This window comes from Schistocerca piceifrons, chromosome 4 (genome assembly GCF_021461385.2).
Source record: "Schistocerca piceifrons isolate TAMUIC-IGC-003096 chromosome 4, iqSchPice1.1, whole genome shotgun sequence".
NCBI lineage: Eukaryota > Metazoa > Arthropoda > Insecta > Orthoptera > Acrididae > Schistocerca > Schistocerca piceifrons.
In genome coordinates, this window is record NC_060141.1 from 744839957 (window position 1) to 744863143 (window position 23187).

The following is a 23187-nucleotide window of genomic DNA, read 5'->3' on the forward strand; positions in this document are numbered from 1 at the left end:
CTGTCGCGACACCACTGGAGGCGGGCTGCACGATGTTGGGGCGTGAGCGGAAGACGGCCTAACGGTGTGCGGGACCGTAGCCCAGCTTCATGGAGACGGTTGCGAATGGTCCTCGCCGATACCCCAGGAGCAACAGTGTCCCTAATTTGCTGGGAAGTGGCGGTGCGGTCCCCTACGGCACTGCGTAGGATCCTACGGTCTTGGCGTGCATCCGTGCGTCGCTGCGGTCCGGTCCCTGGTCGACGGGCACGTGCACCTTCCGCCGACCACTGGCGACAACATCGATGTACTGTGGAGACCTCACGCCCCACGTGTTGAGCAATTCGGCGGTACGTCCATCCGGCCTCCCGCATGCCCACTATACGCCCTCGCTCAAAGTCCTTCTACTGCACATACGGTTCACGTCCACGCTGTCGCGGCATGCTACCAGTGTTAAAGACTGCGATGGAGCTCCGTATGCCACGGCAAACTGGCTGACACTGAAGGCGGCGGTGCACAAATGCTGCGCAGCTAGCGCCATTCGACGGCCAACACCGCGGTTCCTGGTGTGTCCGCTGTGCCGTGCGTGTGATCATTGCTTGTACAGCCCTCTCGCAGTGTCCGGAGCAAGTATGGTGGGTCTGACACACCGGTGTCAATGTGTTCTTTCTTCCATTTCCAGGAGTGTATATGGAGGATGATCGATGAAGATTGTTGAAGATTTCGCCACCGCTCGTGTGTAGTATGGCACTGTCATGTCGAGAGACAGGGTGGTCCACTAGTGGTCTAATTCTTCGAGCTCGAAATACGATTACAACACACTATTTCTGAAGCACTGTACACGACTCAATGTAACACGATACAACTGGGTGTCATCTAGCGGCAGAGGGCTGCTAACAAGTAAACAATGAGAATAAAGCTGTAGAATGTTTGCAACTTTCGTTTATATTTAAACAGCTTTCGTTTTATTTAAGAAGGTTTAAGAGTTTTCACATGAAAGATTGGGAGGCATTACTTTTCATTACGCCACCGTATTTTTCTCCCTAAATACATGCCAGGCTCCTCCATCGTAAAGGTACGTCAATTCGTGTTTATTCCCATCACAAACAGTTCGAAACTAAACGTGCTCCATTTTCAAATCAGCCTTCTCCGCCTAAACCTTCGCAACTGTCGCCCTGAATCAGTCAATATTCTCTTCTTTCCTACTGCAGATCCTTAGTATTTAGTGAAGTTCAGTCTCCATCCTGTAAAAGAAAAAAACTGGTAGCCATGATCGCAGAAATACTTTTTATTCCATGATTACAGGTTTCGGCCAAACTAAAGCCACCATCATCGGATCCGATGATGGCGGCTTTAGTTTCGTCGAAACCGGTAATCATGGAATAAAAAGAATTCCTGCGATCTTAGCTACCAGTTTATTGTTTTACAAGCATCTAGATCGCTGCCACATGAGCACAATGTGCTCCCTACAAAGTCTCCATCTTTTTACGTTCACTATCACAGTATCCACGTTTTAAAAGAAACGACTGTTTTAGGGAATTTCTGGAATTTTTTGCAAATGAAGATATATGTTAGCAATTTGAGAAATGTTTACAAATTTTCATTTTTTTAGATATGGTTTCGAGCTTTGTCTGCTTTTTAAATTGTTTGTATCGGTGTATTTTATCGATATCAACTCTTACTTGCCCTGCCGAGAAAGTGCAAACATGCAAATGAAAGCGAGAATAGGGAGGAAATACGAGAGAAACACCTGCTAGAGATAAGGACGCCTCGTTTCCGCGAGCGTGACGGTGTCACTGCAGCTGTGGATAAATGAACTGTAAACTAGTGGTGGAGAGACACAGAGCGTACTCACGTCCGACTTGAAGCTGCCGTTCGCGCGGGCCACCCCCAGCTGGTAGATGTTGAGCATGTGGGCCGCCTGCACGTGCACCATCAGGTCCCACGCGTCGTGGAACGAGTCCTTGCACTGGAAGCACAGCAGCGCCGTATCCTCTTCTAAGACAAAGGACAACACAATTACCATAAATGTTATCAGGAGAAGCAAAACTGGCGTTCTACGGATCGGAGCGTGGAAAGTTAGGTCCCTTAATCGGGCAGGTAGGTTAGAAAATTTGGAAAGAAAAATGGATAGGTTACAGTTAGATATATGGTAATTAGAGAAGTTCGGTGGCAGGAGGAATGGACTTCTGGTCAAGTAAATGCAGGGTTATAAACATCAAACAGCGGTAACTTAGGAGTAGGTTTAAGAGCGAAAAAGAAAATAGGAATGTTAGGTAGCTACTATAAACAGCATGGTGCACGCATTAAAGTAGGCAAGGTAACATGAAGCCGAGACCCACCACAGTATTACTAGTTCATATACCAGTTTGGTCCACAGATGATGGAAAGATTCAAAAAATATGAGATAAAAGAAATTATTCCCATAGTTAAAAGTGAGGAAATTTTTGATGAGTGACTGGAATTCAGTAGCAGGAAAAAGAAGAGGAGGAAAATTTGGAATATTGACTAGAGCAAAAGAATGAAAGAGGAAGCCGGCTGGTAGAATTTTGCACAGAGCGTAATTTAATCACCACTAACAATTAATTTAAGAACAATGAAATGTATACACAGAAAAGATCGGGAGACGCTAGAAGGTGTAAGACTGATCATATACCGGTAAGACAGAGATATAGAAAACATATTTAAAATTGTAAGACATTTCTATGCGCAGAGATGTACTCTCACCACAATTTACTGGCTATGAGCTGTAGATTACAACTATGCAGTATCAAAAAGTAGGATATTAAGAAGATGGGATCCGTATAGGCTGAAAGAACTAGAGGTTGTTGAGAATTCTAGAGAGCATTAGCCAATAAATGACTAGAACAGAGGAAAGGAATACATTAGAAGACGAATGGGTAGCTTTCAGAGATGAAATAGGGAAGGCAGCAGGGGATCAAGTAGACGTGGCCTATTACAAACTCTTGGATAACACGAAAACTATTCAATTTAATTGATGAAAGGGGAATTATAAAACTGCAGCAAATGAAGCAGGCGAAAGGGAATACAAGCGTCTAACAAATGAGATTGACAGAAGTGCTAAATGGCTAAGTAGGAATGGCTAGAGGACAAATGTAAGGATGTAGAAGCAAATTTCATTAGGGACAAGGTAGACAGAGCTATTGATGGACTTGGGAAAGCCAACCATGACAAAACTCTTCCATCTTGTGGGCAAGATGCTTGAGACAGGTGAAACACCCTCACACTTCAAGAAGACTATAAAACTTACAATTCCAAAGAAAGTAGGTGCTGACTAGCGCGAATATTACCGAATTATCAGTTTAATAATTCACGCTTGCAAAATGCCAACACGAATTATTTATAGAAGAATGGAATAACTGGTGGAAGCCAGCCTCGAGGACGATTAGTTTGGATTCTGGAGAAACGTAGGAATTAGTGACCCTACAACTCCTCTTGGAAGATAGGTTAACGAAAGGCAAACCAACGTTTATAGCGAATGTAGATTTAGAGAAAGCTTTTGACAGTGTTGACTGGGCTACAGTCTTTGAAATTCTGAAGGTGGAGGAAATAAAATGTAGGGGACGAAATGATGTTACACCTTGTACAAAAACCATATGGTAGTTATAAGGGTCGAGGGCCTTCAAAGGGAAGCAGTGGTTGAGAAGGGAGTGAGACAGCGATGTAGCCCATCCCCGATGTTTTCTATCCGTACACCGAGCGAGCAGTAAAGGAAACGAAAGAAAAAGTTGGAGTAGGAATTAAATTTCAGAGCGAAGAAATAAAAACCTCGAGGTTTGCCGATGACACTGTAATTCTGTCAGAGACAGCAAAGGACTTGGAAGAATAGCTGAACGGAACGGACATCGTCTTGAAAGGAGGATACAAGATGAACGCCAACAAAAACAAAACAAAGATAATGCAATGCAGTCGAATTTAATCAATTGCTGCTGAGGGAATTAGATTAGGAAACGAAGCAGCGTAGTAGATGACTTTGGTTATCTGGGCAGCAAAATAACTAATGATGGCTGAAGTAGAGAAGATATAAAGTGTAGAACGGCAATGAGAAGAAAAGCGTTTCTGAAGAAGAAGTCTTTTATGACAGTATTTGTATGTAGTGGAGCCTTGTATGGAAATGAAACGTGTTCAGTACACAGTGTTGGCAAAAAAATAGGGGTAGAAACTTGCGAAATGTGGTGCTATCGAAGAAGCCAAAGATTACATGGGTAGATCTGGTAATACACAGTATTGGCAAAAAAAAAGGGTAGAACCTTTCGAAAAGTGGTGCTACCGAAGAAGCCAAAGATTATATTGGTAGATCTGGTAACTAATGGGGAGGTTGTTTTGGATTGGCATGACAGACAACCCACTATGAGAGGAAGCCGAAAGGCACGCGTTTTAGCTCACGCAGGCTGGCGTGTGGTCTGGAACAGGTCAAGGAAATGAGACTAACAAAAAACGTACGTAGCTGCTGGAATACTTAACTTTAATGCATAATTGGTGAACATCGCTCTTGACGGTACATGTTTTACAGCATCAATAGTAACTGGTAATGGCGCCTTGCTAGGTCGTAGCAAATGACGTAGCTGAAGGCTATTCTAACTATTGTCTCGGCAAATGAGAGCGTATGTAGTTAGTGAACCATCGCTAGCGAAGTCGGTTGTCCAACTGGGACGCGTGCTAGGGAGTCTCTCTAGACTAGACCTGCCGTGTGGCGGCGCTCGGTCTGCAATCACTGATAGTGGCGACACGCGGGTCCGATGTATACTAACGGACCGCGGCCGATTTAAAGGCTACCACCTAGCAAGTGTGGCGTCTGGCGGTGACACCACAGAGGTGATGAATATAACTGGGGAGAAATGAAATTTGTGGCCCAATCTGAATAGGAGAAGAGATAAGTCGATAGGGCACATTCTGACACATCAAGAGATCACAAATTTAGTACTGGAGGGAAGTGTGGGGTGTACGAGTCGTAGGAGACCAAGACATTAATACAGCAACTAGATTCAGAAGGATGTAGGTTGTAGCAGTTATTCAGAGATGAAGAGGCTTGCACAGGATAGAGTAGCATGGAGGGCTGCATCAACCTGTCTTAGAACTTAAGACCACAACAAGAACAACAACAACTACAAATGGGATTTATACATAACCAAATTACCAGTAACACTGTCTTCTAATGTTGTTCTAAGATTACTAGCTGTGCTTAACTTGACAATTAATAATTAAACACATGGGTAAATACTGCTGGCACAAACAGTTAACGTCATAAGCTGTCTGTCGGAGAACATGATCCACAATTTTGTAATCCCCATCAGCGTCCTCGATTCATGTTTTCCGTCTAGTTGAGAGGAAAGCAACGCTACGACAACATAAACACATTAACAGTTATTCATTATGTCTGCGGTGTCACCGCCATACACCACACTTGCTACGTGGTAGCCTTTAAATCGGCCGCGGTCCGTTAGTATACGTCGGACCCGCGTGTCGCCACTATCAGTGATTGCAGACAGAGCACCGCCACACGGCAGGCCTACAGACTTCCTAGCACTCGCCCAGTTGTACAGCCGACTTTGCTAGCGATGGTTCACTGACTACATACGCTCTCATTTGCCGAGACGATAGTTAGCATAGCCTTCAGCTACGTCATTTGCTACGACCTAGCAAGGCGCCATTACCAGTTACTATTGATGCTGTAAAACATGTACCGTCAAGAGCGATGTTTACCATTTATGGATTAAAGTTAAGTATTCCACAAGCTACGTCCCTTTTTATAAAGTCTAATATCCTTGTCCTGTTCCAGACCTCACGCCAGCCTGTGTGAGCTAAAACGCGTGCCTTTCGGCTTCCTCTAGTAAACCGGGTTGGCTCTCTTGCCAACCCACAACAATGTCCACTGGACAGGAAGACACATTGAATTCCACAATGGAAACAGACCGTTACACAGTGTCCATAAGGCACCGAAAATTGGAAGAAAGCGTTCTCGATTGCACGCTTTCTCAGATATCGGCCACTAGTCAGAGGGTGCCAAAACTTTTGGCAAAAAAGTTGTTACAATTTATCCATCTAGCGTCAAATCGCGTTTCTCGGCATGAGCATTTTCATGAAAAAAGAAGACGTTTCCATATGAATTCTGAGTCTCTCTTATCTGTCACTTCCAAAAGCATTTCCACGATAATTATTGCGTAGTGCCCCTCTTTTTCTCTGCTCCTTTGAAAGTGAACAACAAGAAAAAAATTGCGGTGCACTTTATGTTAGATGAGACTGGATACACCTCTTTCGATAATGCGTCAGTGGCTTCCAGTAGCTGCTTTCATAGCTTTTTCATCTGTAGCGTGGAAGGGTAGACCCACAGATCAGGAACAGCTCGATGAAGACTTTTTTTTTTGCTATGGGTTTATGTCCACATTGTGCAAAGTTTTTACTTTTGTAGCGAAAACCTTTCCCATAGTTAATTCTTAATATACATTCTTTCTTATAGATGTACTTCATCTACTGCTTAAAATCGCCTGTAATCCAGTATATTGTGAACTACGTCAATGTATTCATTTGCTGATGCCGTTTAACAGTTGCGTTATGGGGAAGTTAAATGAGACCACATTTGAATATTTGCTTACTCGCTTCAGAACATTTTTAGAATGAAGGAAAACAGGGCTCACTGCTGCTGCCGGTGAATTTACACTAACGGCAACGCTATCTAAAAAAGTTACAAGGCACTGTATTCATGATTTTTCTTATAAGCCAAAGAGCCTCTTCCACAGATCACGTTGACATTCGACTATTGTAATTTAGGAACGTGTGTCAACATAACAAAGAAAAATCCAATTGCTGGTATCGCCATTTGTTTTCCAGGCCTAACGATTCCTTTCCTGTTCGAATATTTCACTTGGGGCAAAAGGTCGCAGATTAGTCCCCATTGGAGCCACGTTGCTGCTGGTGTTTATAGAAGAAGGAGGTAAAAAATAGATGATGCATGTATGGACTCGGTTAGGTCATGCGTAATAATCCTCCATGAATGCATTACAGTACACCTGAGTACTTTGTGCGATAACACATAGGTGAAATTGTGCAACTGATTTAACAATTTTTCTGTCAGTCCTTAGCCCGTACTACCAAAGCCCACCAGATGACTGTAGTAGTGTCAGTGGTATTAAGTGCAGATATTTTTATTGGTGACTGTGGACAGTGTACTGAACAACATTACATCAGTATTTACCTGATTTGCAGAGTAACAATTGTAGCTATTAGGAGTAGTGTGCTTTTATAAGGATTGTTAGTACCTCCAAATACATGTGGCAAGAACAAACCATCAATGCTAATTTTCCACTGGGCAGCAAGTCAGGTGTTGAAGTTCGATAAATGGAGGCAGAACGGTCAGTCTATACTGACAGGAGTAGTGCCCTTAGTGGCGCGGTTACAACTGTGCACAAAACATCAGGCAGCAAATTCTGTCTGCCGGCCGGTGTGGCCGAGCGGTTCTAGGCGCTTCAGTCTGGAACCGCGCGATCGTTACGGTCGCAGGTTCGAATCCTGCCTCGGGCAAGGATGTGTGTGATGTCCGTAGGTTAGTTAGGTTTACGTAGTTCTAAGTTCTAGGGGACTGCTGACCTCAGAAGTTGAATCCCATAGTGCTCAGAGCCATTTTTGAGTAAATTCTGCGACGCTTTGCGGGAAGACTGTTAGGCGCAAAGAAAAACAACGAACACCCTGATGTCGTTAAATATTAAGGTACCGATAATCACAATATCTGCGCTTATCCCCCAAACACCTTCCATGTTTCTAGTCTCGACGCCTGTTTATTCTAATCCAGTCTCATTTTCGGTGCTGTTACGCTCCGCAAGCTGTCTCTTTGTGCTGGCGCTGGTATTCGTTGGGCGGCCTTACTCATTTTCAGACCGTTGTGGCACTTGCAGGTGAAGCGCAGCTTGCAGTACGTCTTCTTGTGCTCCAGGAGTTCATGGAGGTCGGTGAACATCTCACGGCAGTTACCGCAGATCAAGATGTCTGGATTACCTGAAACAACAATGTACTAAATAGAAAGCGTCCAATGTGAAACCAGTAGCTTAACAAAAGTTAAACAGACTCCGACTTATTTGGGTAATTCAGGAAGGGCAAAATGTGTGGTCCAGACACGATAATGTTCCCACCGTCTATGTTCGACGTCAACGTGCAGTGACCACTCAGACGACAAGTGGCAGCACTAGAAGTGGAGGGTATATAAAGCCTAACATGGGGCAAATAGCGAAGTTGTTGTAATTTGGAAACTGGGTCATTTAACTGATGTGAGTAAGGTCATGATGAATGGCTTCCATTCCCAAGTGTGAAATCATGTCTGAGACAGCTAGGTCTGTAAACTGTTCACCTGCTGCTGTGTTTAAAGTAAGCCATGCATGGCACAATGGCGCTATCCAAAACCGGCGAAGAAGTATTCGTGGTGCACTAAAGGCCAAAGATAACAGCAGTGAACATTCTGAGGAGATGTGTACCGATGAATAAAAATACATCTGTTGAGAAACTGAATGCCCAGATGAACCTAGTCACAGTGTCACAGTGTCTTCTCAGCGACCGTTCAGCGAACGTTGCTACGTAAGGGCCTCCACAGCTGTCGCCTGGCTAATGCACCCACGCTGACTGGAATTTGCACGCCGATACCGTAACAGGACGTCCACTGCGTGGCGACAGGTGGCCTTTCAAGATGGATCACATTTTAAGGGGACCACACCCTGTCTATCTAACCCATGTTAATTTAGGCAAGTATTTGACCCATTTCTGAAAAAATATTTTTACTGTATGTTACACGATGCTAATAGAGTCAACTGTACTAAAATCTACTTTAGCCATTTTACAGGTTTTAAGAAATACTTTTTTAAATTTATTAGGAAAAAAATTAATTTTTTCTACAGAAAATATTTTTGTGAGCTTCCTGATGGGGGAATGGTAATGAATGTTGTACTAGAGGTGGCTTTTTATGTTATGCAGAGTCTCTGAAAGTTTCATTCATTTATCTATAATAGTTTCTGATATAATGGGGCATATGTTCTGAAAATTTTAGTTTTGGGAAATTGCTTCAAAGAAAAAACTTTTGAAATTTGTTACTTATAGTTAATTAAAACTGTCCCGCTGCATATGATTGCCCTTCTTTGGAATTTAGCAGGTCTTCCGGCTTCTTCTTCACCTTCCTGGATGTTTGTCTTGCTTTCTTGGCCATATTAGATGCAGACCTGCCTGCACCGGCTATCCTCATTTTATCACAAAGTTGCAGCCCAGTGTTCGTATTTTCACCTGGATTAATTCCCAGCTTTTTCAGTACCCAACACTTTCCATTATTACCACAAATCAATCTAATAACAGCATTTTGAACTCCTAGTTTCATTGTATGCATGCCTACAAATACAGTTTTAGGAAGGCGGTTCCAAATTATGCTGTTGAAACATTCATTTGGGTTCTGTGTCCGCCCATGCAAGGTCAGGATGAGGCAAGTCTCTGAAAATAGGTTTAATTGCTGTAATAACAGCAATAGGAAGAGTAAGCTGGTGAGAATAAGGTTCTCCAGTTGCCTGAGCGCTATTGCATTTGCACCATGAATTTTCTCCTGAGGGACACAATCCATGACATGGCTTATCATCATTAGAGGACTTACGGAAGAATATGGCCTAAACATCTCTCTTCAGTGCCTCCAGATTTTCTTTATTTCTCCTAATTGCCTGCACATAGTATTCCTGCAAGTTTTCTATTTCGGTTTTAGTTAACTGACCCTGTCCGGTTAACAATTTTTCATCTTCTAATTTTTTTCCTCTCATATTAACAGTTAGTTTTTTCAGCCTTGTTCCTAAACGTTTTTGAACATGGCCTACGCATTCTATTTTCTTAATAATGGCATCACCATATGGCTTAGAGTTCACCACATTTTTGTATACCTTACTGTCAGCATCGCCCAAATATTTTGTGTACCGCACGCCTCTTGTTTATACGGAGTGATGAAATATTTGGTGTACTCCATGAACTTCCATACCACCACTTGTTCCTCTAAAATTAACCACACAGTTGTGTTCTTTATGTTCATTGACTTTACAACATTTGTAATATTTAGACAGTATCCCCACATCTAACACTTTACCGGTGTCCACACTCGTGGCAGTCACTACTCCATTCAGAGAAGTATGTCCTATTTCTGCCAACTTCCATCAACAACTGCAATATCCGAACATCAATCATTTTCTTCCACTGCTTCCCTAGCTGCCAGTTTCATGTTTTCCTAATTGACCTCATATACAGCTTTCTCTGATATTGCAGTCAGTTTTTCAAATTTATTTGGTGGCTGATGTAAGTTCTCACTGAACAAAATGTTCTCCCTGCAGCCATGCCCTTGCCAATTGATCGTAAGGCATAAACTAATCTGATATTTATTTCATAAGAGCCACTTGCATCTGGTTTTAAAGAACTCATAAATGAAATCACAGCTGAGCATTTAGTGCAAATTAAATACAAAGCAATTGCTAGGCCTTTTCTCCCACTGGCGCTCTCACAAATTTTCACACTCTGTGACTCACCACACTGTCTTCATTGTACAAATTTAGAAATTACATGTGATAATATTCTAACATTTATAATAAAGTTACTGCACCCCTTGTCACTTACAGTAAATTCGTTGTAACTCTCTTGAAATGGTGAGAACTTGTTTGATGATGCACTTGTTGAAGAATTACAATTAGAAACATCGTTGCCAGGCGACATAACCTCTTGTACAGAAATCTTTCTAAACTTGTTTCCTCTAAATTTTTGTTTCTTGGAAATGCCTTTACGTTTCGTCGTCTTCAATAAACACAACAAAACACATATAAAGAAGCAATCACACTTGACCAAAACTAATCGCGTGTTTGAAAGCGTGTTGTTTACAAACAGCAGAAACAAAAGAATACCGACCGTTGCATTCCAAGTATAGTCAACACAGTCGCGAGTATAAAAAAAAAATCTCTAATGTGAAATGTAGGGGATAGAAAGATCTAAAATATATGCAGAAGAGTGGGTGACAGAAAAGTGGGCGTGGCACATAAACACGCGTGGTAGGAAAATGCTCTTTACACACTCGAAAAAAAATTTTTCAGCAAAATCCTTTTCAGATTACTTAAATAAAATCTTAATCTATCGAAATATGATAAAAGCCGAAAATCGATTTTTTTCGACCTGAACCACGGTGGGTTCCCCTTAAGCTCCATCAGAATGAAACGCCTGAAAGCAAACACCCTGCAACAATCGTTGGAAAGGTCAAGATCAGAAGAGAAAACATTATGGTCTGGGGATTCTTCAGATAATCTCGTCATTCTGGAGGACACAATGGACCAAAAGAAGTATGCATCTATCTCTGGGGATCATGTCCTCTCCTGTACTCAGTTTGTTCTTCCTCGACACGTTGGCATCTATCAGCAACACAATGCACCACGTCCCACAGCTCGCACAGTATGTTCGTGGTTGGGAAAACGTCAGGATATGTTTACCATATTGCTCTGGCCACCAAACTCCTCCGGTTTAAATCCAGTTGAGGATCCGTGGAATGTCCTCGGCCGTCACCGTGGATCCTGAACCGAGAAACCTGGCGCAATGGGTCACGGTGCTGGAGCCAGCACGAGTTCACATCCTTGTCGATACCTTGGACAATCTCCCTGACTCTCTTCCTGTACCTTTCGAAGTGATGAGCGCTGCAAAAGGTGGTTGTTCGGGCTTCTGTCAGACTAGTGTGACTGTACAGTGTGAAACTACGCTGGACAATGTTCCACGCACCTTAACGTAGGCAATCCAACTTACATCATCTGCACCTTTGCCTACCGTAAGGCGCACGAAGTATTTCGTGGAAGCTGTATTTCTCCACTCTGTGTAAGCAAGGAGACATACATTTCGCATTCTTCCTTACAGTTTCGCGGATAATGTGTCTTGAACGGAGACCTGAATTCTGGGACAACAATGTTGAAATGTTGGCCATGGTACGATCCAGAATTCAGTTCACTCAATGAAAAACATATTCGAACTTGTACAAAACCCTGAAGTATGAATCAATGCTTCGATGTAGACTCTCTTCCTATGGTAGTTCATTACATTAGTTATGTTGTTATTCTACAGCAACCATCTGAATATTGCAGCGATATTCAGCTGCAGTCTTAATAATCTTTCGAACTGCAGATTGTTAAGCAATGGACCGAGAACAACCGATTGAGACCTTCTCTCTCCGTGGATAAGACATTCATAACATCTAAAACTGTGCGGCTTCCTGTTTGATTTCTCCTTGAACCATTCTCGATCTGCCTTTTCACGTGAAACGTCTTTTACAAAAGAAGACAGTGTCACGTAAATATCACCACTGACGCGGTACTGCCATTTTTTTCCTTTGAACTGCTGTAGAGCTATGCTTTAGCAATTTCCATCTGCTTACTCAGGCTTAGTGATTTCGGTCACTTTGGCAGGTCATTTGTAAGTCGTTCGATTCCAAATTGATTCTGAACTTCCAATTGTCAGTCTTCATAGTTTCTGCGTGGATAGTGATCACACGAAATGGCGTTGTCTCCCTTGAAGCACTGTTTTTCAAGAGACGGAGCCTAACAATAATTTATATTAGTATATTCATCTTCTACGTTGCTTCATTGTCTGTTCTCTTTGAACTGAAACTGAAGAAAACAGCTAATCTCCGGTACGGACCTAAAACTGAAACTGTCATGTAGACCCGTGTTTAACAGGAATTTAAGGATCATTATCACGCAGCGACATGTAACACTGAAATTTACAATTTCAAAATGAATGGAAGACTGGAAGAGAAACGGAAAAGAGTGAATAAATAAAGAGAAAGGTAAGACTTTTTTTCACCGATACTATACAATTAAAAGCCATCTCTTGCCCCTTGAACGTAAAAAGAACGAAGCACTAGTTCCTACATGATCCCGTAATATCTCCCATCCTCAAAACATGCCTAGGAAAACGATACGCACTGCATTCACGCCTATTACCGAGTTCGGTATTTAGACGGGATAGTAACACGTTATCAACGGCGCTGAAGCAGCTTCCATCGGTGAATATTACACAGAATGTGTTCCAGTCAATGGTATGCGCTTAGTTGTCTCCTCAAGGCACAGCGTTCATTTGTTTCTTCCAATTATTAACTAAATATTTTCCGGAAAATAATTCTCGCTTGGATCAAGCAATGATCTTGAATCTTCTGCTTGGGTCCTGAAATTTTCTCACATCCCAGGATTTACGAAGGAAAGGGCCACTGAAATTCGAACCCGAGACTTTTTTCCGTCTCGCAAGCGCCGGAACCGATAAACACTGACAAAATTATGAGTGCAACGGAGTTTAGTTTTGGAGTGACTATGCAGATGTGGAGGAGGAAACGAACGGCTGACCACGTGCGGCGCCTTTAGTGACACACCACCCAGTATCTAACTGAATAACTTCGTCCAACAACGTGATATTTGTTACCTTTATTTTTGTTGGTATAAGTTTTTCTCTCATCCAGTTGCTTACGAGGCTAACTTGAGTCGTGACATCCAAACTGATTTTCACATGTCAAAATAAGACTAAGATGAATACACAGGAGGGACGGTCACTGCTAAACTTCTGCTCGACTGAGACTGTGTATAAATATAATAAAATAAGGAACAGCCCTCTCTCTCTATCTCAAAGGATATGCTGCATACTATGCAGAAACAATAAACGTGGTGAGTAAAAACTATTAATTCCTGTGCAGGATACGTGACTTATATCGTTACTCGACAAACGCAGTGGCGCTGAAACCCAAAAGATCAAATAACGACCCTGACTAACTCACAGACTCCTAGAGAGATAAACTGGTACGTATGTACAGGGTGACACACGGGAGACGGACAGTTTTGAACTGTGTAGTACTGAGGGCGCGGTGGTGGGAGGTGGTCATGGTGGGGATAGTTCTGATCCACACAAGACGCCATTTCATTTACTCAGTCACTATGGAACAGTGGGACTTGCGACGTCGAGTGTTTGTCTATGACGTTTTCGAGAAAAGTGGTGAGTCAATTATTGCTACACGGCGATTGTTTCGTGCGCAGTTTGATGTCGGTCGACATGGAGCTGTTACGAGCCGTATCACAATCCTCAGGTGGGAGGAAAACTTCAGATCAGCTGGAAACATATTGGATAAGATGCATCCTGGCTCGAGACGCAGAGTAACGACACCAGAATGTATTAAAAGGGAAAAGCAAGCGGCAGTCAGAAGCCCAGGGCGGTCAGCTAGACGTCATGCTAGTGAGTTACGAATCAATCGTGAATCGGTTAGACGAATTTTGCATAAAGAATTAAAATTCCATTCCTACAAAATGCTCATTGTCCAACAACTTAAGGAAACTGATTTTTCTGTACGAGAAAACTTCGCTTACAGAATGCAAGTGATTTTGGGATCGAATGAAAATGAAATTTTATTGATGAGCGATGAAGCTCATTTTCATTTAAACGGGACCGTGAGTAAGCAAAACCTACGCTACTGGGCTCCAGAGCATCCACATCTTATCCACCAGCGTCCTCTACACTCAGAAAAAGTAACAGTCTGGTGTGCTCTTGGCTCTGTTGGCATTATTGGACCTTATTTTTTACTGTTTACTGTTAATTCGGTTCGTTACGTTCGTATGCTTGAAACAGTCTTGAAACCAGAACTAAGAATATGACGAATTCCTTTAAAAAGCGTTTGGTTCCAGCAGGATGGGGCAACATCGCACACCACAAACACTTCAATGACAGTCGTTAGACGCATGTTTCCTGGCCAGATTATCTCACGTTTTGGCGATGTTCCTTGGCCTCCCAGGTCTCCCGACTTGTCAGTATGTGACTGCTTTCTATGGGGGTACCTTAGGAACTGTGTCTATAACCACAATCCACGAAATTTGGACGAGTTAGAATGCAATCATTCAAGAAATTGCTGCCATCCCTGCAGAGATTTTAGTCCGTGTGATGGAGGATTTTGAGAAGAGACTTGTGTCCTGCATTCGAAATGATGGACATCACCTTGACGACATCATTTTTCACAAATAACTTTATTAACTAAAATGCAAATAATGAGCTTTGATTTTGTGTAAATACACAAGCATTAATTTTAAAGTTGGCTGAGTATTATTTCATTAAAAGACCGTCTGTCACCCGTGTGTCACCCTGTACTTGGCTTGGTGAGAGGTAAAGAAGATAAGATTGCTTCCACGTGAGTAAAACTAACACTCTGATGAGAATTTTTATGTTCTATTGTAAGTGTAAATTTTGGTAATCGTAAACATTTCTGTGTGTTCTTATATATATCAAGTTCTAAGTTTCATGAAAACTAATTCCAGAGGCATGAGTAATAATATAAGAATACAAATATGGAAGGAAAAGTCTCTAAAAGAAAGACTTACGTAGCAAAGGCTGCATTAGATTTAAACACATAATAAGTTGACCGATCGAGTTCATTAATTAATGAATTTTGTTTAAAAGTGGGTGAATAAAGACGTTTTCTTATCTAAAAGGCGGAGTACTTGTTATATTAGACCTTTTTTCGTAATCACGGGTTGCTGACTTTGTTGCCAGTGGAACAATGTAAAATATACTACTGCTATTGCAGTTCAAGTTAATTATTTTGTATTAAAAATATTGTGCAAAATGTCAATGATAGATCATATGAAGCAAATGCTAAAGATGTTACATAAATTATGCAGACTTACACTAATCTTTGCTTGCATAGATGAACAGAAATGTAATTCCAGAATGAGATTTTCACTCTGCAGCGGAGTGTGCGCTGATATGAAACTTCCTGGCAGATCAAAACTGTGTGCCCGACCGAGACTCGAACTCTGACCTTTGCCTTTTGCGGGCAAGTGCTCTACCATCTGTGCTACCGAAGCACGACTCACGCCCGGTACTCACAGCTTCTGCCAGTCTGTAAAGTTTGGAAGGTAGGAGACGAGATACTGGCAGAAGTAAAGCTGTGAGTACCGGGCGTGAGTCGTGCTTCGATAGCTCAGATGGTAGAGCACTTGCCCGCGAAAGGCAAAGGTCCGAGTCTCGGTCGGGCACACAGTTTTAATCTGCGAGGAAGTTTCATATCAGCGCACACTCCGCTGCAGAGTGAAAATCTCATTCTGGAAACATCCCCCAGGCTGTGGCTAAGCCATGTCTCCGCTCTATCCTTTCTTTCAGGAGTACTAGTTCTGCAAGGTTCACAGGAGAGCTTCTGTAAAGTTTGGAAGGTAGGAGACGAGATACTGGCAGAAGTAAAGCTGTGAGTGCCGGGCGTGAGTCGTGCTTCGGTAGCTCAGATGGTAGAGCACTTGCCCGCGAAAGGCAATGGTCCCGAATTCGAGTCTCGGTCGGGCACACAGTTTTAATCTGCCAGGAAGTTTCAGAAATGTAATTGTAAATATATCTAGTCGTCACCAGATATGCATTTACACTTACATTTCTGGTTGGTTGGTTGGTTGCTTGGGGAAGCAGACCAGACAGCGAGGTCATCGGTCTCATCGGATTAGGGAAGGACGGGGAAGGAAGTCGGCCGTGCCCTTTGAAAGGAACCATCCCGGCATTTGCCTGGAGCGATTTAGGGAAACCTAAATCAGGATGGCCGGACGCGGGATTGAACCGTCGTCCTCCCGAATGTTACATTTCTGTTCCCCTGCGCATCCCAAGATATCCACAATGCTTCGAGACTCGCTCGAAATTGCTGTTTGGCGCTGCTATATGTCCTTTGTACTTACTAGATTCTAAACACTGTTTTTATCCTATCTGATAGTGATGTAAGACGAGAGGAAACGAGAGCCTGTGATATCCAGAAGTATTTTTATTTTTATTTTTGCTTTTTCACTTGTATTTTATTCCATTCTATCAGTGAAATACCTCCAGAATCAACACTCCATGTACTGAAATGGTGTTTTGTTTTATTCTCTAGCAGACTGTGCCACAGGTTATTGCAACGCCGTAACACAATCGATATCTGTCGTATTAATCCATATAAAACAACCTGATGATGGGATTTCAAACCTGTCAAAGGCAACGTGAAGATGAAATAAACAATGAGTCGGAGCAGTATGCTTGTTGTTTCATTCGTTATCATAAAATAGCTTTCCTTTCTCTGGAAGTGACAATGGATTTCGTAATGGTACTGCTCAGTATACCTTACTCTATATGATATACGTAAGTACATGATACAGTACAAATTAAAGATATAGCTCTCGCAATTCATTGTTATTGTAGTAGTTATTGTTTCTCACAATTGTTCAAAAAGATAAAATCGCTAAAAACTATATTACATTTTGTTTCTTATAAAATATTAATCAATTGTAATTCTATGCTCAAAGAAAAACGGTTGTATTGAATATACTGCTTAGGTAAACATATCTTTGTACTGAAACGTACGTACTCTCTGTTCTTCTTCACTTGCAAGGTGTGCTACTGCTTTGGCGCGATATAGTTGGAAGTTCACTGTGTTCTTGTCCATTTTTTGGTAGGTACTAGTTCGTCTCAAGAATTCTGTTAACTCTTGGAAAGTGCAAAAGATGGAATAGAGTAATTTCGAAGAGTAGAAACATTCCTGATACGTGCTGTTACTTATTTTATGCATAGATAAACAGATACCTGATAACTCCTTCCAGCATTTGCTTTAAGGAATAATGAACTTACGCACACAAAGCCAATAGAAAGAACCTACAGTATTCAACGAGAAATATAATACCTTTTATTGACTGTCTATTCCTTACGTTAATGCTTTACACAGCTGAACATTGTTTTATTCAGACGTAGATTTTGCGTAGTTCGGAAACATAATTACCGACAACAATTTTTCGAGCAATATTTCGGGCACTTCCTAGCAGATTAAAACTGTGTGCCGGACCGAAACTCGAACTCGGGACCTTTGCCTTTCGCGGGCAAGTGCTCTACCAACTGAGCTATCCAAGCATGCTCACGCGCCGTCCTCACAACTTTACTGCTGCCAGAATCTCGTCTCCCACCTTGCAAAATTTACAGAAGCCCTCCTGCGAACCCTTGAAAGAAAGGATATTGTGGAGACATGGCTTAGCCACAGCCTGGGGGATGTTTCCAGAATGAGATTTTCACTCTGCAGCGGAGTGTGGAAGGTAGGAGACGAGATACAGGCAGAAGTAAAGCTGTGAGGACGGCCTTGAGTCGTGCTTGAATAGCTCAGCTGGTAGAGCACTTGCCCGCGAAAGGCGAAGGTCCCGAGTTCGAGTCTCGGTCCGGCACACAGTTTTAATCTGCCAGGAAGTTTCTTATCAGTGCACACTCCGCTGCAGAGTGAAAATCTCATTCTGGAATATTTCGATCAGTTAAATGAGAGGGCGAGTTCAGAAGCTGTTGATTATGTATTTTTGGTCTTTTGCTTAACTGTAATTATGGCGTTTTTACGACTTATGGCAGCGGCACGTACTGTAGGTCTTGATGTCCTGCGAGGCGGTACAGCTGTTGTGGGCGGCGGAGGCGGCAGCGGCGGCGGCGGCGGCGGCTGCGGCCATCTTGGCGGCGGTGGCGGCGGCGGTGGGCCTCGGGGGCGGCGCCACCAGCCGCGGCCTCTTGAGGGGCGGCACCAGCCGGGGGGCGGCGAACGCTGCCGACGCGTAGTAGCTGCAACAGAGGGGCGTGAGCGGAGACGGAGGCGGAGGCGGTCACTCCCCGCACTACAGCAAGTAGTTTTGAGTTTTAATCCTCATTAATCTACACTGCCATTTAAAGAGAGGTCGCTGTTTAAAACTGTTACCAAGAATTTCGAAAAGCTCTTCACAGAACTATTTCAGATTTTTTCAGTTTAATGATCTGTCAGTGGGACATAGACTGCCAATTTTTAATATATATGGTATCTTCATTTACACTATGTGATCAAAAGTATCCGAACACCCCCAATAACATACTTTTTTTCATATTAGGTCCATTGTGCTGCCACCTACTGCCAGGTACTCCACATCAAGGATCTCAGTAGTCATTAGACATCGTGAGAGAGCAGATTGGGGCGCTCTGCGGAACTCACGGACTTCGAACGTGATCAGGTCATTGGGTGTCACTTGTGTCATACGTCTGTACCCGAGATTTACATACTCTTAACATCCCTAGGTCCACTGTTACCGATGTAAGAGTGACGTGGAAACGTCAAGGGTACACTCACAGCACAAAACCATACAGGCCGACCTCGTCTGTTGACTGACAGAGACCGCCGACAGTTGAAGAGGGTCTTAATGTGTAATAGACAGACATCTATCCAGACAATCACATAGGAATTCCAAACTGCATCAGGATCCACTGCAAGTACTATGACAAGCGGGACGTGAGAAAACTTGGGTTTCATGGTCGAACGGCTGCTCATAAACCACACATCTGGTATGAGGAGCGTAAACATTGAATGTGGCGATCCGATGGCAGGGTGGGGGTAAAGCGAATGCGCGGTTAACGTCATCTGCCAGCGTGTGTAGTGCCAACAGTAAAACTCGGAGGCGGTGCTATTATGGTGTGGTCGTGTTTTTCATGGAGGGGACTAGCACCCCTCGTTGTTTTGCGTGACTCTGTCACAGTACACGCCTACATTGATGTTTTAAGCACGTTCTTGCTTCCCACTGTTGAAGAGCAATTCGGGGATGTCGATTGCATCTTTCAACACGATCAAGCACCTGTTCACAATGCGCGGCCTCTGGCAGAGTGGCTACACGACTATAACATCCCCGTAATGGACTGGCCAGCACAGAGTCCTGACCTGAATCCTACAGAACATCTTTGGAATGTTTTGGAACGCCGACATCGTGCCAGGCCTCATCGACCGACATCGATACGTCTCCTCAGTGCAGCACTCCGTGATTGAACGTGTGCCTGCGAGAGTGATAGCTGTCATCAAGGCTAAGGGTGGTCCAACACCATATTTAATTCCAGCATTACTGACGGAGGGCGACACGAACTTGTAAGTCATTTTCAGCCTCGAACTATAGCAAATGTTAACCAAGAATTGCCAGTAACAACCTCGGTAGTAGTACAGGAAAAATTAATCTTGCATCCTACAAATGTGATAGGACCACTCAGAAGCTCTTGTTGAACAACATTATTAGGAACAAAACTGTAAGTGTCCACGGTTTTATATATTGGCATGCTTTGCCTCCTGTAATATCTTCTCCGACGGTAATGCATGGCTGTGTGCTTCGTGCGGCTGCCTCGAACCGAATGAGCATGCTGTTGCCTCACGAGAGAGATGTACAGTCCCGTGACGTCATACTGATAAGCTTATCTGGGCGTGGCAGGAAGTAGCACGCTCTGAAACCGCAATGACGGCACCGGAAACGGGTCTTTCCAGCGGATCGCGCAAAGTTAAAACTCTAGCGCGATCCTGCGCGGCGCCTCGTGCAGCGACAAAGTCCGTTTCAAGGTCACCCGCGTTCGACTGGATACTTTTCATCATATAGTGTACATATGGGTTTTCCCGGAACACTTCAAGTCAAATTCCTTGATTTTTCATTTCTCGGGTTGGATTCCCGGCTGGGTCGGAGATTTTCTCCACTCAGGGACTGGGTGTTGTGTTGTCCTAATCATCATCATTTCATCCCCATCGACGTGCAAGTCGCCGAAGTGGCATCAAATCGAAAGCCTTGCATCCGGCGAACGGTCTACCCGAAGGGAGACCCTAGTCATACGACACTCATTCATTCATTTCTGTCCACGTCAGCGACCTAGCAGCTGTAGTGTCAAAATTGCGTAGTGAAGCTATACGTCGCAGTTTCTGTTAATAGCGCCGAGCTCTGATTACGTCAGCATTTCCTCTCGCACGTCTCTGCCCACAGCAAAGGCCACTTTTGTCATTTAGACTTTTGTTCATCATTTTCATCAAATGCTTCTGAAGAATGCCGATGTGAAGAAATAGCACATTATTTGAATTAAAATTGTTTTTAACGCAAGTAGTGTGCTATTTCTTCACATCGGAAATCTTGTTATTTCATTCACACCGCCATTCCCCAGGGCAACCGTACTTGACATTTATACTTGACACGTATACTTGCTTCACACAATCAAAACGAAAGATTGGACACAATGAAAGGTCAAAAAGTAGTAAGGCCCCTTTATCGAAAAATGTGAAAAGAAATATAATACAAAATAAAAATATCAGCACTCGATATTACCATATTTCCTTCGCCAATACATCGATATATTGCCGAACGATATATATATATATATATATATATATATATATATATATACTGAAGAACCTGGTATACATGCCTAATACATCTACACCTACATGAATACTATGCTCTGTAATATCGTGTAGTGCTCCCGCTAGCACGCAGAAATGCCGCAACACGACGTGGCATGGACTCGACTAATGTTTGAAGTAGTGCTGGAGGGGACTGATATCACGAATCCTGCAGGGCTGTCCATAGACCCGTACGAGTACGAGGGGATGGAAATCTCTTCTGAACAGCACGTTACAAGACATTCCAACTACGCTCAATAATGCTCATGTCTGGGGAGTATGGTGGCCAGCGAAAGTGTTTAAACTAAGAAGAGTGTTCCTGGAGCCACTCTGTAGCGATTCTGGACGTGTGGGGTGTCGCATTGTCCTGCTGGAGTTTCCCAAGTCTACCAGAATGCACAATGGAAATGAATGGATGCAGGTGACCAGACAGGATGTTTACGTACGTCTCACCTGTCAGAGTCGTATCCAGAGGTTTAGGAGTCCCATATCACTCCAACTGCACACGCCCAACACCATTACAAAGCCTCCAACATCTTGAACAGTCCCCTGCTGACATGCAGGGTCCATGGATTCATGATGTTGTCTGCATACCCGTACTCGTCCATCCGCTCGATACAATTTGAAACGAGACTCGTCCGAGCAGGCAACATGTTTCCAGTCATCAACAGTCCAATGTCAGTACTGACGGCCCCAGGCGAGGTGTAAAGCTTTGTGTCGTGCGATCATCAAGGGTACACGCGTGAGCCTTCGGCTCCGAAAGCCCTTATGGATGATGTTTCGTTGAATGGCTCGGACGCTGACACTTGTTGATGGCCCAGCATTGAAATCTGCAGCAATTTGCAAAAGGGTTACACTTCTGTCACGTTAAACGACTCTCTTCAGTCATCGTCGGTCCCGTTCTTGCAGGATGTTTTTCCAGCCGCAGCGATGTCGGAGATTTGATGTTTTACCCGATTCCTCATTATTGACGGTACACTAGTGAAATGGTAGTAGGGGAAAAGCCCACTTCATCGCTATATCGAAGATGCTGTGTCCCATCGCTCGTGCGTCGACTATAACACCACTTCAAACTCATTTAAATATTGATAACCTGCTATTGCAGCAGCAGTAACCGATCCAGAATCTGAGCCAAACACTTGTTGTCTCATATAGGGGTTGCCGACCGCACCGCCGTATTATGCCTTGTATTTGAAACACATGCCTATACCAGTTTTGTTTGGAGCTTCAGTGTATATATAGCGATATTTTATCAACAGCCCTAGCTGCTACCAGTTGCACTGCCAGCTTCCGAGGCAACGCTGATCACCGTGCAGGGCTCTTTGAGGCTTGACCTGCGTGACCTGGACGTTGCCCGTCCTCCAGCTTCGATTAGTCACCGATGATGCTGGCTCCTGTCTCCTAGGCTGGGAGCCGGCCGCTGCAAGCCAGCAAGTTCTCCAGGTGGACTCCTGAGCGCAAATCTTCGCCGTCAGCGAGAGCACTCTGGAGATCAATTCGTAGACAGTAGGCTGCCGGGGTTCGTGTGTCGGCGGCCGTCCGTGATGAAACAGCCGCTGTCCGACACTTCGCTGAGCTGCCTATACTGCGAGACGAGCGCAAGCCCGGTTTCCCCCGTTGGCGAGGAACTACTCCGGCGGTCAGGCTGTGGCGTGGCGCTTTGGAAGACAGTCCTGTGTTACTGCCCAATAAATGTGTTATTGACAACGATGTTTCCTTGGCTGTCTCAAGCGTAAGAAGGACCGCACCACCGCATCCCGCCTGGATCTCTCCTGACGACCGTAGGAGTCTGGGATCAACCCCTATAATGTTCTACAGAGTGTCGACATGTTACCTTTGTGTGCTCCATCAGCAGATCCCTCTCCAATCGTGCACATTCATCATCAGATAACAATTCCAACGTTATCGACGAACATCATTAACAGTCCTCATATTGACTGACCAGGTGCAACAGATGTGAAACTCCCTCCCACAAACTGACATCTGGCACCTGCACA

General features: G+C 43.7%; 1 protein-coding gene across 3 annotated transcripts in view; it reads right to left on the minus strand.

Annotated features, from left to right (window-relative positions):
• Nucleotides 1-23187, minus strand: part of LOC124795060 (RNA-binding protein Raly-like) — a 431777-nt gene that overhangs the window by 37247 nt on the left and 371343 nt on the right. For 2 of the 3 annotated variants that reach the window (XM_047258860.1, XM_047258859.1), the window contains exons 6-8: nt 18398-18591; nt 7861-7989; nt 1835-1977 (exon numbers count right to left, since the gene is read on the minus strand). In XM_047258860.1, coding sequence (XP_047114816.1) covers nt 1835-1977; nt 7861-7989; nt 18398-18591 — 466 coding nt within the window. The remainder of the gene's footprint in view (nt 1-1834; nt 1978-7860; nt 7990-18397; nt 18592-23187) is intronic. The other variant, XM_047258861.1, reaches the window with a different exon arrangement.